We start from the raw sequence: 13,072 nt of genomic DNA, 5'->3' as shown, positions 1-13,072 counted from the left end.
CCTGCCCCACCCCACTCTGAGCTCCATCCAGGCTCTGGCCTGAGGACCTCACAGGTCCCTCTGGCCTTGCAAGTCAGGGCTCCTGGCCGGCAGAGGTCCAGCCTGAGCCCTGGATCATAAAGCCCTGGGGCTGAGGAAGGGGTTGGAGCCAGCCTCACCTCATTGTCCTGGAACTGGCTCAGTGCCCACACTGCACCCAGATGCCAGCAGGAGCGGCCGCGGTCGGGCAGCGTGTCCACAATCTGCTCGATGGTGACCACACCCTTGGCCGTCGGGGGCGGGGCCCGCATGGTCGGGGGGGCGTTGGGGATCCAGGAGCACCAGTCATACTGCAGGACAGTCACCGACCCGGCTGGGTGCCCCCCAGCGAGTGCAGCCCTCACCCACCTCTGCCGCCTGGGCCGCCTCCCCGAGCCCCCACCTCCAACTCCAGTGGGGCCCGGGAAGCCCCCTCCCTCACACTGGCATCCAGTGCTTAGCACAAACTCCAGCACGAACTCCACTGGCCCCTGGGAACACCAGACTCCTGGCCCCTCCGCCCCTCCACCCCCGCTCCTGTGGAGGAGGTGGCGCAGCCCACCCAGGGCCCTTAAGCAGCCGAGCTGGCCTGGCCATCTCCCGCCCAGAAGGCTTTGCCCTGTCCTTGCCCACCTGGCCAAAGTTCACTGCCGCATGCTGGGCTGAGGCCGTAAAGATCACCACGGTCAGGTACTCACACAGCTTCTCCTTGGTCTTGAGGGACTTGGGGAAGCCTAAGGGAGAGCCCTGGGCTGGCTGAGGCCCCAACCCCAGGGAGGGCCACTCGGCCAGCAGACACCCGCTCCCATCCGCACAGGTCGCTGGGTGTCCACACACCAGTGCTGGGGGCCCGGGCACGAGCACGGCGCACGGGAAGAGCACGGCCGCTTGGCCCAGGGCTCCAGTTGCTTTTCCTCCTGGCTCTGGAAAGCCCCTGAGATATCCCCATGGTGCACACTGAAGGGCAGGGGTCCCCTGGGAGCTGTGGGCTCAGCACCAGCCACTAAGATGGAGGCCAACGGCCAGCATCACCTAGAGCCATTCAGTGGTGCAGGGGAGAGAGAGGAGAGGCCGCGGGGTGGAGAGCAGTCCCCACCTGAGGCCTTCTTGCCCCGCATGCCGTACATATAAACGTCCTTCACGAAGTCCTGCAGCTCCGGGTCCTCCTCCACCACCTGGTCGCCCTCGTAGTAGATGTCCACCACCTCGGCCACAAACCTGGCTCAGGAGGAGAGGCCCAACCAAGAGCGGGTGACCAGCCAGGGTCTGCAGAACTGGCCCCTTGCCCTATTCGTGACCCCGTCACTTTTGTGATGTCTGGACTCAGGTCACACTCTCCCCCACCCCCGTCCAGTCTGGCACAGCCCTGTTCCCCATCGTTGCCCTAACAATGGAGCCAGGCCTCCACCCACTGAGTCAGCGGTCCAGCACCCCGTCATGACCGCCAGAGCCCCGCCCACTCCTCCTGCAGCCCCTCAGCTCCTGCTGCCAGAGCTGACCCCCCAGCCCTGGAGCTCACGTCTTGATGGCCTCCCACACCAGAAGCCCGTCGTCCCGGTAGAAGTAGTAGGGGATGTCTTCCGCGTTGTCCATGCCCCGGGCCTTGATGGCCTCAGGGAAGCACAGGGAAGTGTAGGTCAGGTCCTGCATGGCCCTCTGCACCATCTGCACGTGCCCGCCGCCCCCGGTGGCGTTGGCCTTGAGCAGGAGGGGAGGAAGTGCTGTGAGCCAAGGCCAGTTCTTCCAGTGCCAAAGCTCAGCTTGAGAAACTGGAAGGGCAGGGAGATGTCCTGGCCCACCAGAGCAAACCCACGTCCAGTGAGGTGGAGTGGGAGGGACATTTAACGCGGAGCATGCCCAGGGCAGCCCCAGGAGGAGGTTATGGGGAGGAGCCTCGTCCTGACCCGAATATGAGGAGCTGAGATGCAGGAGGGAGGGGTGAGCCCGCCACCCGAGTGGTGCAGTGAGGACGGCAGGCAGAGTGGAATCCAGGCCAGAGCAGCCCCTGGACCAGGCCTGCCCTCGTTCTGAGCACAGGCTGCCCAGGGCCGAGCATTGCTCTCACAGACCCGATCTTTGAGCATAAGGCAGGGGCATACACGGGACCCCAGGACACACACCACTCTGCTGAGGTCCTCTTGCGTGCCTAGTGAGGGCTGCTGGTCATCATCCCAGCTGCAGAGATGCCAGCACGCGTGCTTGCAGGCAGGCATACATGTGGCTGAGTGCTCAGGGCACAGAACCTTCCAAGGAGAACTTGGGAGCTGGGGCCAGACACTGGTCCACGGTGGGCATTTGACCCAAGCGGGACCAACAGAGCTGCTCCCCGGTACTTTCTGTTTGCATGGGAGATGATGTCATGTGTGGGGTCGGAAGCTTGGAGCTTGCTGTGATGTACCCCTCCCACTGGGGGAAGCCTGTCTGCAGAGCCCATCTCGGAGAGTGACGCCCACACAGTTCAGAGTGAGGCAGAGTGCCAGCCAATGGGCTTGTACCCTGGGGACACTGAGTCCCGGGCCCCATGTATGAGGCAGCCTAGAGGGCAGGGGGTGCCTGGGGACTTCGGGCCTAGCACCAGGTGCTGAGGTGGAGGCCACGGGCCAGCGTTTCCCAATAGGAACTTGGAGCGAGGAGCTGAAGGGCCTGAACGTGTCCAGGTGTGTGAGATGACAGTCTCATTCCAGCTGTAGCTGGCCTGAGATAAGTTTTGTCATTTTCCGCCCAAACGGTGACCCTTGGGATGGTCTGGCTGACTTACTAACTGGAGGTGGGAAAGGAGCAAGGTTGGGGGTAAGGCTGTGGGAGGGTCCAGGCTCAGTAAGCCTCCAAAGGGGTCACAGCAAGGGGTACTGCCTGAGAGGGGGTGATGGGTGGGTGGGGAGGGGACCCAAGGCCCCACTGAAGGGAAGAGTGGGCTGGGTGTACCCATGGCCTGGAAGGGAGGAAGGGTGGGAGGCTGTGCTCGGAGTGATGGGCGGCAGAGTGGGTGGGGAGATGCAGGAACCTACTTTGGGCCACGGGGCAGGCAGGCAGGGTTTACACCCACATGCCAGGGGGAGGGGAGGGAAGGGATGGGAGGAGGTGACAAGGATACCGTGGTGAGGAGGAAGAGAGGGTGGATGGAAGGGGTGGGCGCCAGCCAGAGAACATGGGGGGCTTCACTCGGAGCGCACCCAGCCTCCCACCCTTCCAGGCCTCCACCCCGGTGGTGCCTAGGGGCTGGCCTCAGGTCGGGTGGGGGCCGGGCGGACGGGAGGAGGCCCTCACCTTGTCAAAGAGGCCGTACTCACAGATGAGCTGCTCCCGGGCCTTGGTGTTGATGGCGATGGTGAACCGCACGTGTGCCACCAGGAGCTGGTGCAGCGACAGGGGCGGGCCTCAGAGGTGGCCAGGGCAGGGGCTCCCGGCCCCGTGTGCGCCTCCTCGGGGTCCCCAGGCCCCCCAGCCCCACCCCAACCCGGTGCACCGTGGAGGAGCGATGCCAAGGGTCACGGAGGGAGTGAAGCTGGCGTGCCGACCTGCACTGCCGCGAGCTGCTGGCGTGGCAGCCTGGGGACTGCCGTGCTGATGCTCAGCAAGAATGATCGTAACGAAAATCACCATCGTCAGCGCTTACATAGAGCGTAACTGTGCTGGGCACTCTGAAATTCTCCAAATGTGTCCACTATTTCAACCCTGGCAGCGATCCTGGGGGGCAGGTGTACTATCTGATCTGGTGTTACAGGTGGGGAAATGGAGGTAATTTCAGCCTGCAACCCCTCCAACAGTCAGTGTCCGCAGGATTCAGGAGAGAGAAGGGCAGTGACAGTGGGGCTGCCCGCTGGGACCAGACAGAGCAACACTGAACTCATTTGTCTCTTCACACTCTGCTCCCGACCCCAAGGCTAGCCAGAGGCAGGGCAGGCCCAGGCCCTGGCCCCCGCCCGATGTCCTCAGGCCCAGCAGGCTCTGAGCTGCTCTCTCCCTGGGGCTGCCTCCCCTCCTCCCCAGCCTCTCCCAGCCACAGTCCTGCGGGGACGTCGGTGCCCCTCCTCCCTTCCTTCTGTCCTCTCCCCCCAGGTGAGGCAGCAGCTTGCTGTACCTTGAAGATGGGGTGCACGGCAGGCAGCTGGCGGTACATGGCGATGCCAAACACCTCAGACACCAGATGTGTGCGCAGAAGGTGGGTGATGGTCTGGTGGACGTGGAAGTCGCTGGAGCGCACCCAGATCTTGGCCAGGAGCCAGTCATACTTTGCATCCGAAGGGAGGAAAATGGGATTCTCTTCTCCTGGCACCTGGTTGAGCTGATGCGTTGCAGAAAGAGAAGGCGTTGCAATATTTTGCTCCAGGCTGCCACTGTAGGAGAGCCTGGCCTCTCAGGAAATGCCGGGAGAATCCAGATTTCTTCAACAGAGACTTTGAATCATGAGAGGCTCACGGAGAAGGGCAGAGGCCCCAGGTTTGTAACAGTTTCTCCTCCCGGCTGCATCATTCACTACCTGTGGGACCCCGGACAGCTTAGCCTTTACGAACTGCAGCTTCACTGTCGTTAACAAGGGCACGAGTCTACAGCCTGGCAGCTACCAGGGGAAGCGAGTGAAAGGGTGCGCACGCAGCACGGGGTGAGTGCTGTGGTGTGCGGAGCTGTGCGCAGGGGCTTCCCACCCGCTCCCCATCTCTCCCCTCTCCCGGTCCCACCCACTTCTTGCAGCTGCTTTCTGGTCTCCTGATTTTTCCTTCCTCGGCTCCCCCCTTAAATGCTGCTGCTCCCCAGACTCTGTCTGGGTGCTTCTGAATCCCCTTCTTGCCCTTGATTGATTAGACTGGTGGGGAGTGGGGGACAGCGTGGGGGACACGAACTCTGGAGCCAGATGACCTGGCCCCAATCTCGGTTCTGCCGCTGAACTGTGTGCCCTGGTGCCTCGGTTCCCTTATCGGCAACACAATATTTATACTCAAACATGTTAATATTTCTGCATGAAACATACACCTTTCACACTGAGTGGGAGAAAGCCTCTTAAGTATTCCCTTCTATCAGGAAGATCCCCTGGAGGAGGAAACGGCAACCCACTCCAGTGTTCTTGCTTGGAAAATCCCACGGACAGAGGAGCCTGGTGGGCTAGTCTGCAGAGTTGCAAAGGCTCAGACATGACTGAGCGATGGCGCATGCGTGCACATTGGTTCAGAGCAAGCTTTGCTGCCAATGAATCCGCTACAAATTTTTTGAGAATCTAAGAGTTTTCGATTTCAGAATTGGGAGTAAGGGATTGTGGACTGTGCAGGCAAACCCTTGGGATAAACTTGGCATGCGGTTAACATCTGGCAAAACCAGCTGCTATCATGCCCAAGGCACCCAGTGCCCGGTTCACGACTGACTCAAAGTGCTGTTTGCTGAGCGCTGGTCGCCGTGCCCTTGGGGCCCTGTGGAGCCTCCCTCCTTCACAGACCCGCACCTGGTCCTGGCCTCGGTGTGGCTTCCTGCTGCTTGGGTAACACCTCCCACAGCGCTGCAGAGCCGTGGCACCCTGAGAAAGCACCGGCAGCCAGGAATGGGGAGAGAGGAAGCTCTGGCCCTGCCCGTCCCTCCCCCGAACTGCGCGCCTCTCCTCCCCCACCGTCCTCGGTGGAGGCGAGAGTCCGGGAGCATCCCAGGACTGGCATGGCTCCTGACCGCCCTGGTCCTCCCCAGCTTGCAGCGTCACCCGCTCAGGCCCTACTTTTGTTTTGTTTTTTTTTAAATTGACAAATAACTGCTTTACAGATTTAGCTGTTTTCTGTCAAACCTCAGCACGAATCGGCCAGAGGTATACATATATCCCCTCCCTTTTGAAGCTCCCTCCCATCTCCCTCCCCATCCCAACCCTCTAGGTTGATACAGAGCCCCTGTTTGAGTTCCCTGAGCCACACAGCAAATTCCCATTGGCTATCTATTTTCCATATGGTAATGTAAGTTTCCACGTTACTCTCTCCATACACCTCACCCTCTCCTCCCCTCTCCCCACATACATAAGTCTATTCTCTATGCCTGTTTCTCCATTGCTGCCCTGCAAATAAATTCTTCAGAACCATTTCCCTAGATTTCGTATATGTGTGTTAGAATACGGTATTTCTCTTTCTCTTTCTGACTCACTTCACTCTGTATAATAGGTTCTAGGTTCATCGACCTCATCAGAACTGACTCAAATGCCTTCCTTTTTATGGCTGAGCAATATCCCATCGTGTACATGGACCACAGCTTCTTTATCCATTTGTAGATGAACATCTAGGCTGCCTCCATGTTCTAGCTATTCTAAACAGTGCTGCAACGAACAACGGGATACATGTGTCTTTTTCAATTTTGGTTTCCTCTGGGTATATATCTAGGAGTGGGATTGCTGGGTCATGAAACTCCGGTACCTTGGCCACCTCATGCGAAGAGCTGACTCATTGGGAAAGACTCTGATGCTGGGAGGGATTGGGGGCAGGAGGAGAAGGGGACGACAGAGGATGAGATGGCTGGATGGCATCACTGACTCGATGGACGTGAGTCTGAGTAAACTCCGGGAGCTGGTGATGGACAGGGAGGCCTGGCGTGCTGCGATTAATGGGGTCGCAAAGAGTAGGACATGACTGAGCGACTGAACTGAACTGAACTGATGGTGGTTTTATTCCCAGCTTTTTAAAGAATCTCCATACTGACTTTCATAGTGGCTGTATCAATTTACATCCCCACCAACAGTGCCAGAGCGTTCCCTTTTCTCTGCACCTTCTCCAGCATTTATTGTTTGTAGACTTTTTGATGAGGGCCATTCTGACCAGTGTGAGGTGATATCTCACTGTAGTTTTGATTTGCATTTCTCTAATAATGAGCGGTGTTGAGCATCTTTTCATGTATTTGTTAACCATATTTATGTCCTCTTTGAAGTAATGTCTGTTTAGGTCTTTTGCCCACTTTTTGATTGGGTTGTTTGTTTTTCTGGTATTGAGTTGTATGAGCTGCTTGTATATTTTGGAAATTAATCCTTTGTCAGTTGTTTCATTTGCTATTATTTTCTCCCGTTCTGAGGGTTGTCTTTTCACCTTGCTTACAGTTTCCTTTGCTGTGAAAAAGCTTTTAAGTTTAATCAGGTCCCACTTGTTTCCTTTTGTTTTTATTTCCATTTCTCTAGGAGGTGGGTCATAGAGGATCTTGCTTTGGTTTATGTCATCGAGTGTTCTGCCTATGGTTTCCTCTAAGAGGTTTATAGTTTCTGGTCTTACATGTACGTCTTTAATCCATTTTGAGTTTATCTTTTTGTGTGGTGTTAGGAAATGTTCTAATTCCATTATTTTACATGTTGCTGTCCAGTTTTCCCAGCACCATTCATTGACGAGGCTGTCTTTGCCCCATAGTATAGTCTTGCCTTCTTTGTCAAAAATAAGGTGCCCATAGGTGCATCGGTTTATTTCTGGGCTTTCTATCTTGTTCCACTGGTCTATATTTCTGCTTTTGTGCCAGTACCATACTGTCTTGATGACTGTAGCTTTGTAGTATAACCTCAAGTCAGGAAGCTTGATTGCTCCAGCTCCATTCTTCTTTCTCAAGACTGCTTTGACTCTTCGGGGTCCTTTGTGTTTCCATATGAACTGTGAAATTTCTTGTTCTAGTTCTGTGACAAATGCCATTGGTGATTTGATAGGGATCGAGTTAAATCTGTAATTGCACCTGGTAGTATAGTCATTTTCACAACACTGACTCTTCCTACCCAGGAATGTAGAATGTCTCTCCACCTGTTTATGTCATCTTCGATTTCTTTCATCAGTGTCTTATAATTTTCTGTGTACAGTTCTTTTGTCTCCTTCGATAAGTTTGTTCCTAGATATTTAATTCTTTTTGTTGCAGTGGTGAATGGGATCGATTCCTTAATTGCTCTTTCTGATTTTTCATTGTTAGTATATAGAGATGCAAGTGATCTCTCAGTATTGGTTTTGTCTCCTGCAACTTTGCTAAATTCACTGATCATCCCTAGCGGTTTTCTGACACTGTCTTCAGGGTTTTCTATGTCCTACTGGTGTTTTGATTCGGGGCTGGTCAGAATGCTGGGGCGGCCGGGCAGGTCCGCCCCAGAGCCAGGAAGTGCTCAAGGGTATCTTGTGGACTGGAGCCCTTTCTGCCCACTGCGGTCAGCCCTCCCCAGACTGGCAGGAAGCCCTGTGCTCTTGTCGGTCCTGTCCACCTGGCAGAGCCTTAAGCAGGAGATTCCAGGCAGGACTGCTGCCTTTCCCCCCTGGAGGCCTGTTGGGTCCACCCAGGAAATGCTCCCTGAGCCCTGGCTGCTGAGGATGGAGCCGCCCAGGATGAGAGCCGGGCCGGGCCACCTACCTGGATGGCAATGGGGACAATCTTGTTGGCCAGATTCTTGTACAGCAAGCAGATGGGCGCGGCCAGGAACTGCAGAGTGCAGGGGTCTGTTTTGTTGGCATCGATGCCATCCAACAGTTTAAAGTCCACGATGAAGATGTTCCCTTGCTGCAGGAGGTAAGAGGAAATACATCCCAATCAGGTTCAGTCTGAGACGGACCCAGGAATCGGGCCCAGTGGGAGGGATAGGAGGTCCAATCAATACAGTGGAGTTCAGAGCTTAGAGTTTTTGGAGTCCTGGGACTCCAAGGCTGACTGACAGAAGTTTCCATCGGCTATGGTGGGGCTCAGCAAGGTGAAGAAATGCCAGGGGCTCCTAACACACTTGCTGTACCTGCAGTCTGCCTGACCCTCCTGAAAGATGTTGAAAGACCACCCACAGTGACAGTTACGAAAGAAGACAGAATTTAGATGAAATAAATGAGAGACGTCAAATGCCAAGAGTGACGCTGCAGGATTCCACTTACAAGAGTTCAAAGCTGGGCAAACTCAAGTGTCAAGAGTCAGGACAAAGGTTGCCCCTGGGAGGAGAGTTGGAAAGGTGGCAGGAGGGGGGTCCTGAGGCTCAAAAGTGGGTGTCCGCCGTGCCAGGAGGGGGTCATCAGGGCTGGCGGACCCTGAGATTTCAAGGGAGGGTCTTCAGGGGTAAGGGGGTCTACAAGGGTGGGGGTGGGGTCTGCAGGGGTGGTGTGTGTTCTGTGTCCTGGTGTGAGCTTCTGGCATGGCAGGGTAACTTGGTGCTACCAAGCCATTATTGAGCTTGAGGCCACTCTTGATTCCTGTGGATATCACACTTTAAAACAAAAATGCATGTGGGGAAGGCAGCAAGTTGCCCATCCCAGGTTACACTTGAGTCCCCTGAGTGTTAGTCACTCAGCTGTGTCCGACTCTGTGACCCCATGGACTGCAGCCCTCCAGGCTCCTCTGTCCATGGAATCCTCCAGGCAAGAATACTGGAGTAGGTAGCCATTCTCTTCTCCAGGGGATTTTCCTGATCCAGGGATCGAACCTGGGGTCTCCTTCATTGCAGACTCTTTACCGTCTGGGCCACCAAGACGGAGCCTCACCTGAGCGTCGCGAGGGCTCTTTTTGCAGGGCCAGGGCCTGCTCAGGCCAGAGCTGGAAGAGTCTGGGTGGAGGACACGTGGTGCTTCTTCTAAAGCCTCTTGTGTTTTAAGCTAGAAATGGAGGCAGGGGCTGCCGTCCGGCTGGGGAAGGCCGCCAAGGTGTATGTGGTAGAGACCTGTCAACAGGCGCTAAGTCAGCTGCAGGTCCCGAAGTCTGCCAGCAGAGGGCGCCGGGTGAACACAGCTCACAGGCTTCAGGACCGCCAGCTGTAGGACCCTGCGGCTGTCTGACACCAGTGACGAGCTCTGAGCATGGGCCTGAGTGGCACTCGGGGCAGGAAGGGGCCAGGGAGGGGGAAAGAGGTAATGGTGCCCTTGGCCAGTCAGGGCAGACGGAAGTGGGGACAGGCTGCCTCCAGCAGAGTATGTGATGGTCCCTCAGGACACCTTGGCCGGAAATTGGAGACGCCCAGGCCTGGTGGGGTCATGGGCCTGGCTGGGCTTCTGAGATGGGCTGGACAAATGGACTTCCACAGCAGAGTGGCCGTCGGTGACCACTGCGCGGAAGAAATGTCTGCCAGTCAACTCTTCAGCAGACCAAGTTATTTAACTTGATGAATGTCAGGCCAAAGGGAAACCCTGGGAACCAGGAGGCCTGGGACTTGGGGCTGCCTATGGGGCATTTCTCTGTCATTCCAGGCCACCTCCTCTCTCTGGGCTGTGATTTCATCCTTCTGGAAAGTGAGGAGTCAGCTGTCTCTCTCAATTCTGATATTACAGGTTCTGTAGAAGATATGGGTGGTCTTGCTTGTCTGGTGTTCCTGTCCTCTCCGTTTGGTCAGCATTCTCCATTCTCCTGGCTGTAGCGACTGGCTCAGGGAATTGTCTCACAACTCAAACTGGACCCATGACATTTGCTGAAAGTGTTGGGAAATAGGGACTTTTTTCTGGGGTTCAGCAGTGTTTGCTAAAATGATGGAAGGTAAGTCAGAAGTTCTTAGCGGTCATATTTACCTCCACCTAAGCACACCCTCAGGAAAAAAATTTTCAACAGCAGCAGAAAATTGATAACTGGAGAAATGATGCTGATGGGTTATCTAAATCTTAGACCCAGCTAGTTCAGTCTGCTTCATGCTGTTTCCCCAGCCAAGGCATTTCTTAGATTAAACTGGTTTTAACTTGAAACCACAGAATCCTAATATAAAGTCTAAGAACTAAAACACTCTTGAAGAGTTGTGACAATGACTCAAAAACAATAGGGGTAGAATTTACCTATTCATATTGCAAAAAAATAATTGCATAGGTAAAGAAGAAAAAAAAAACTTTGGAGTTTTAGTTGGCCACAAATCTATGATCTCTGTAGATCATAAGATGGGCCAAAAAGAGGTAGCAGAAAAGATTGTGGGGATTGAGAACTACATCTTAAGGGATGGAGCCGTGTACGCGTGAGAGATGGGGGATGGAGCCGTGTACGCGTGAGAGACGGGGGAGGGAGCCGTGTATGTTTAAGAGACGGGGGATGGAGCCGTGTATGCACGAGAGACGGGTGGTGCATGTCTAAGGACCCAGTCAATGGTGGCTATTGGATTACTGCTTCACCCTTGAAACCACAGCTGAGCACCAAGACCAGTACTCACAGCAAAGGTGGCCGCTGTGGGGGCAAGGAGTCCTGAGTGGCGGCTGACCCCCTGCTGGGGCGCTGGGTGCCTGGCTGGCTCTCAGCCCCTTCCAGTTCTAGGATTCTCTGACCCTCAGGGTTCAGTGCTTCTCTGACTTGAAGCTTGAAATCAGTGTCACTGAAGCAGTGTCACCAGGTCCAGCAACCAGGTCTAGAGAGAAGCCCTGCTGTGTGTGCCTATCTGCAGGGAGGCACGTGCTGTCACCTGGCCATGGGGCTAGGCAGGAGCCCTGCCTGGGGACCTTACCTGGGCAGGCGGCCCTCTGGAGTCAGGTGGGCAGGGTGTGAGGGCTAGAAGGCCTATCTTCAAATGGCACCCACCACCCCTCTCTTGTCAGGCTCCTAAGATGAGCCGAGCAAGCAACATGGGGTGCCTAGAAGCAGCAGAAAGCCCCCAGGCGCCTGAGGGGCGGCTGGCAGGAGGCCTGCTCGTCCTGGCTCTAGTGGGAAGGGGCCAGCTGACGAGAGACGAAGGGCCATTCCCAGAGCCTCACGCTGCCGGCATGGAGGTGGCTGACACCAAGTCCCACCAGAGGGGAGGTTTGAACCCTTTCTGTCTCAAAACTGGATGAGTCTTGGAAGTGCAGAGAGCTGATCGGGCAGATGAGGGCCAAAAAGAGGGGTGGGAAGGGGGCGAGGACAGGAGCAGACCAACATGTCTAATTAAAAATGCAGAGGCCCAGCAGGTTTCTCCTGTTGCTTTGGTTTGGTTTTGTCCTGATGTAAGATTAGCTTTTTCTCCAGTTTCTTTACCTTTGCAATGTGGGTAACAATGGATGGTTCTGCGTGTAAAGCATCTCTCACAACACTTGACCCATAACAGGCCCTTTGTTAGAGGGAGCTCTTTTAATTACGACATTGATACTGAAAACATTGAGCTTATGCTCTCAGACCTGAGCATCGTGGAGAAACGTTACTCTCAATTCCCTCACCTGTGTTGGACAAGACCATTTTCATAAATGCCCAGGAAAAGGAAGAGGCCACTTCACCGAAGGCGGCCAATCTGACCACCAACCAGAGCCTGGAGATAGTGGCCCGGAGGCCAGCAAGCGTGGGCCAGCAGGAAGTGGTTTCTGCCTGACTGGGTGTGACCCGGCCATCCGAGCTGCCTCTGGCCCGGGCCACTGTCCCCAGCCGACCAGGTCCTACCTCGAGACCAGGTCCTACCTCGACCTCCTGCTCCAGGGTGAGCTGGCGCTCCAGGCTGCACTCCACCATCTCTGTGGTCACCGGCAGATTGTCTGGCAGCTTCAGACAGCGCTGGATCATCACAGGGTTGCAGCCGTTCAGGAACTGGTAGCCAAACATGAGGTCTTCCTGCCAGTGATTCATGACCCGCTCTGCGGAGAGAACTGCAGCTCAGCCTGAGCCAGGCTGAGGTCGTCCTGATGCGGACCGAGGGCCAGAGTCCCTGCTGGTGCTCGTGCAGGCGTTCACTGGACAGCCCACCATGCCAAACTGCCTGACCACTCAGGCCGGGGCGCCACCCCATCCTCCCCGAGCTAGCCTTTAGTGGCTCAGAAGCAACAAAAATGGACAGATGGGACTGTATCTAATTAAAAAGCTTCTGCACAGCAAAGGAAACCACAGAGTGAGAAGTCAACGTACAGAACAGGAGGAAATGTTTGCAAACCATGTATCTGATGGGGGCTACTCTTCAAATATATAAGGAATTCCTACGGCTCAATAGCAAAACACCAATAACCCGATTAAAAAGGGGACAAGGGATGTGAACAGACATTTCTCTGAAAAAGGCATAGAGATGGCCAGCAGGCATATGTCAAAATGCTCAACATCACTAATCATCAGCAAAATTCAAATCAAAACGGCCACGAGACACCAGCTCACACCTGCCAGGACACCGTTATTATCATTTTTTAAAGGCAAGTATTGGTGAGGCTGTGGAGAAGCTGGGCCCCTCGTGCATAGCTGGTGGGAAGGCAGGGTG

General features: G+C 55.3%; 1 protein-coding gene across 1 annotated transcript in view; it reads right to left on the bottom strand.

The window, feature by feature from the left end:
- Positions 1–13,072, bottom strand: part of ALOX5 (arachidonate 5-lipoxygenase) — a 45,528-nt gene that overhangs the window by 1,134 nt on the left and 31,322 nt on the right. Inside the window, exons 6-13 of the mRNA XM_052640496.1 lie at positions 12,292–12,464; positions 8,341–8,487; positions 4,100–4,303; positions 3,286–3,372; positions 1,538–1,716; positions 1,115–1,236; positions 652–752; positions 159–329 (exon numbers count right to left, since the gene is read on the bottom strand). Coding sequence (XP_052496456.1) covers positions 159–329; positions 652–752; positions 1,115–1,236; positions 1,538–1,716; positions 3,286–3,372; positions 4,100–4,303; positions 8,341–8,487; positions 12,292–12,464 — 1,184 coding nt within the window. The remainder of the gene's footprint in view (positions 1–158; positions 330–651; positions 753–1,114; positions 1,237–1,537; positions 1,717–3,285; positions 3,373–4,099; positions 4,304–8,340; positions 8,488–12,291; positions 12,465–13,072) is intronic.

This window comes from Budorcas taxicolor, chromosome 5, assembly GCF_023091745.1.
Source record: "Budorcas taxicolor isolate Tak-1 chromosome 5, Takin1.1, whole genome shotgun sequence".
Classification (NCBI taxonomy): domain Eukaryota; kingdom Metazoa; phylum Chordata; class Mammalia; order Artiodactyla; family Bovidae; genus Budorcas; species Budorcas taxicolor.
The sequence above is the reverse complement of the archived record's forward strand: the minus strand, read 5'-3'. Positions and strand labels throughout refer to the sequence as shown.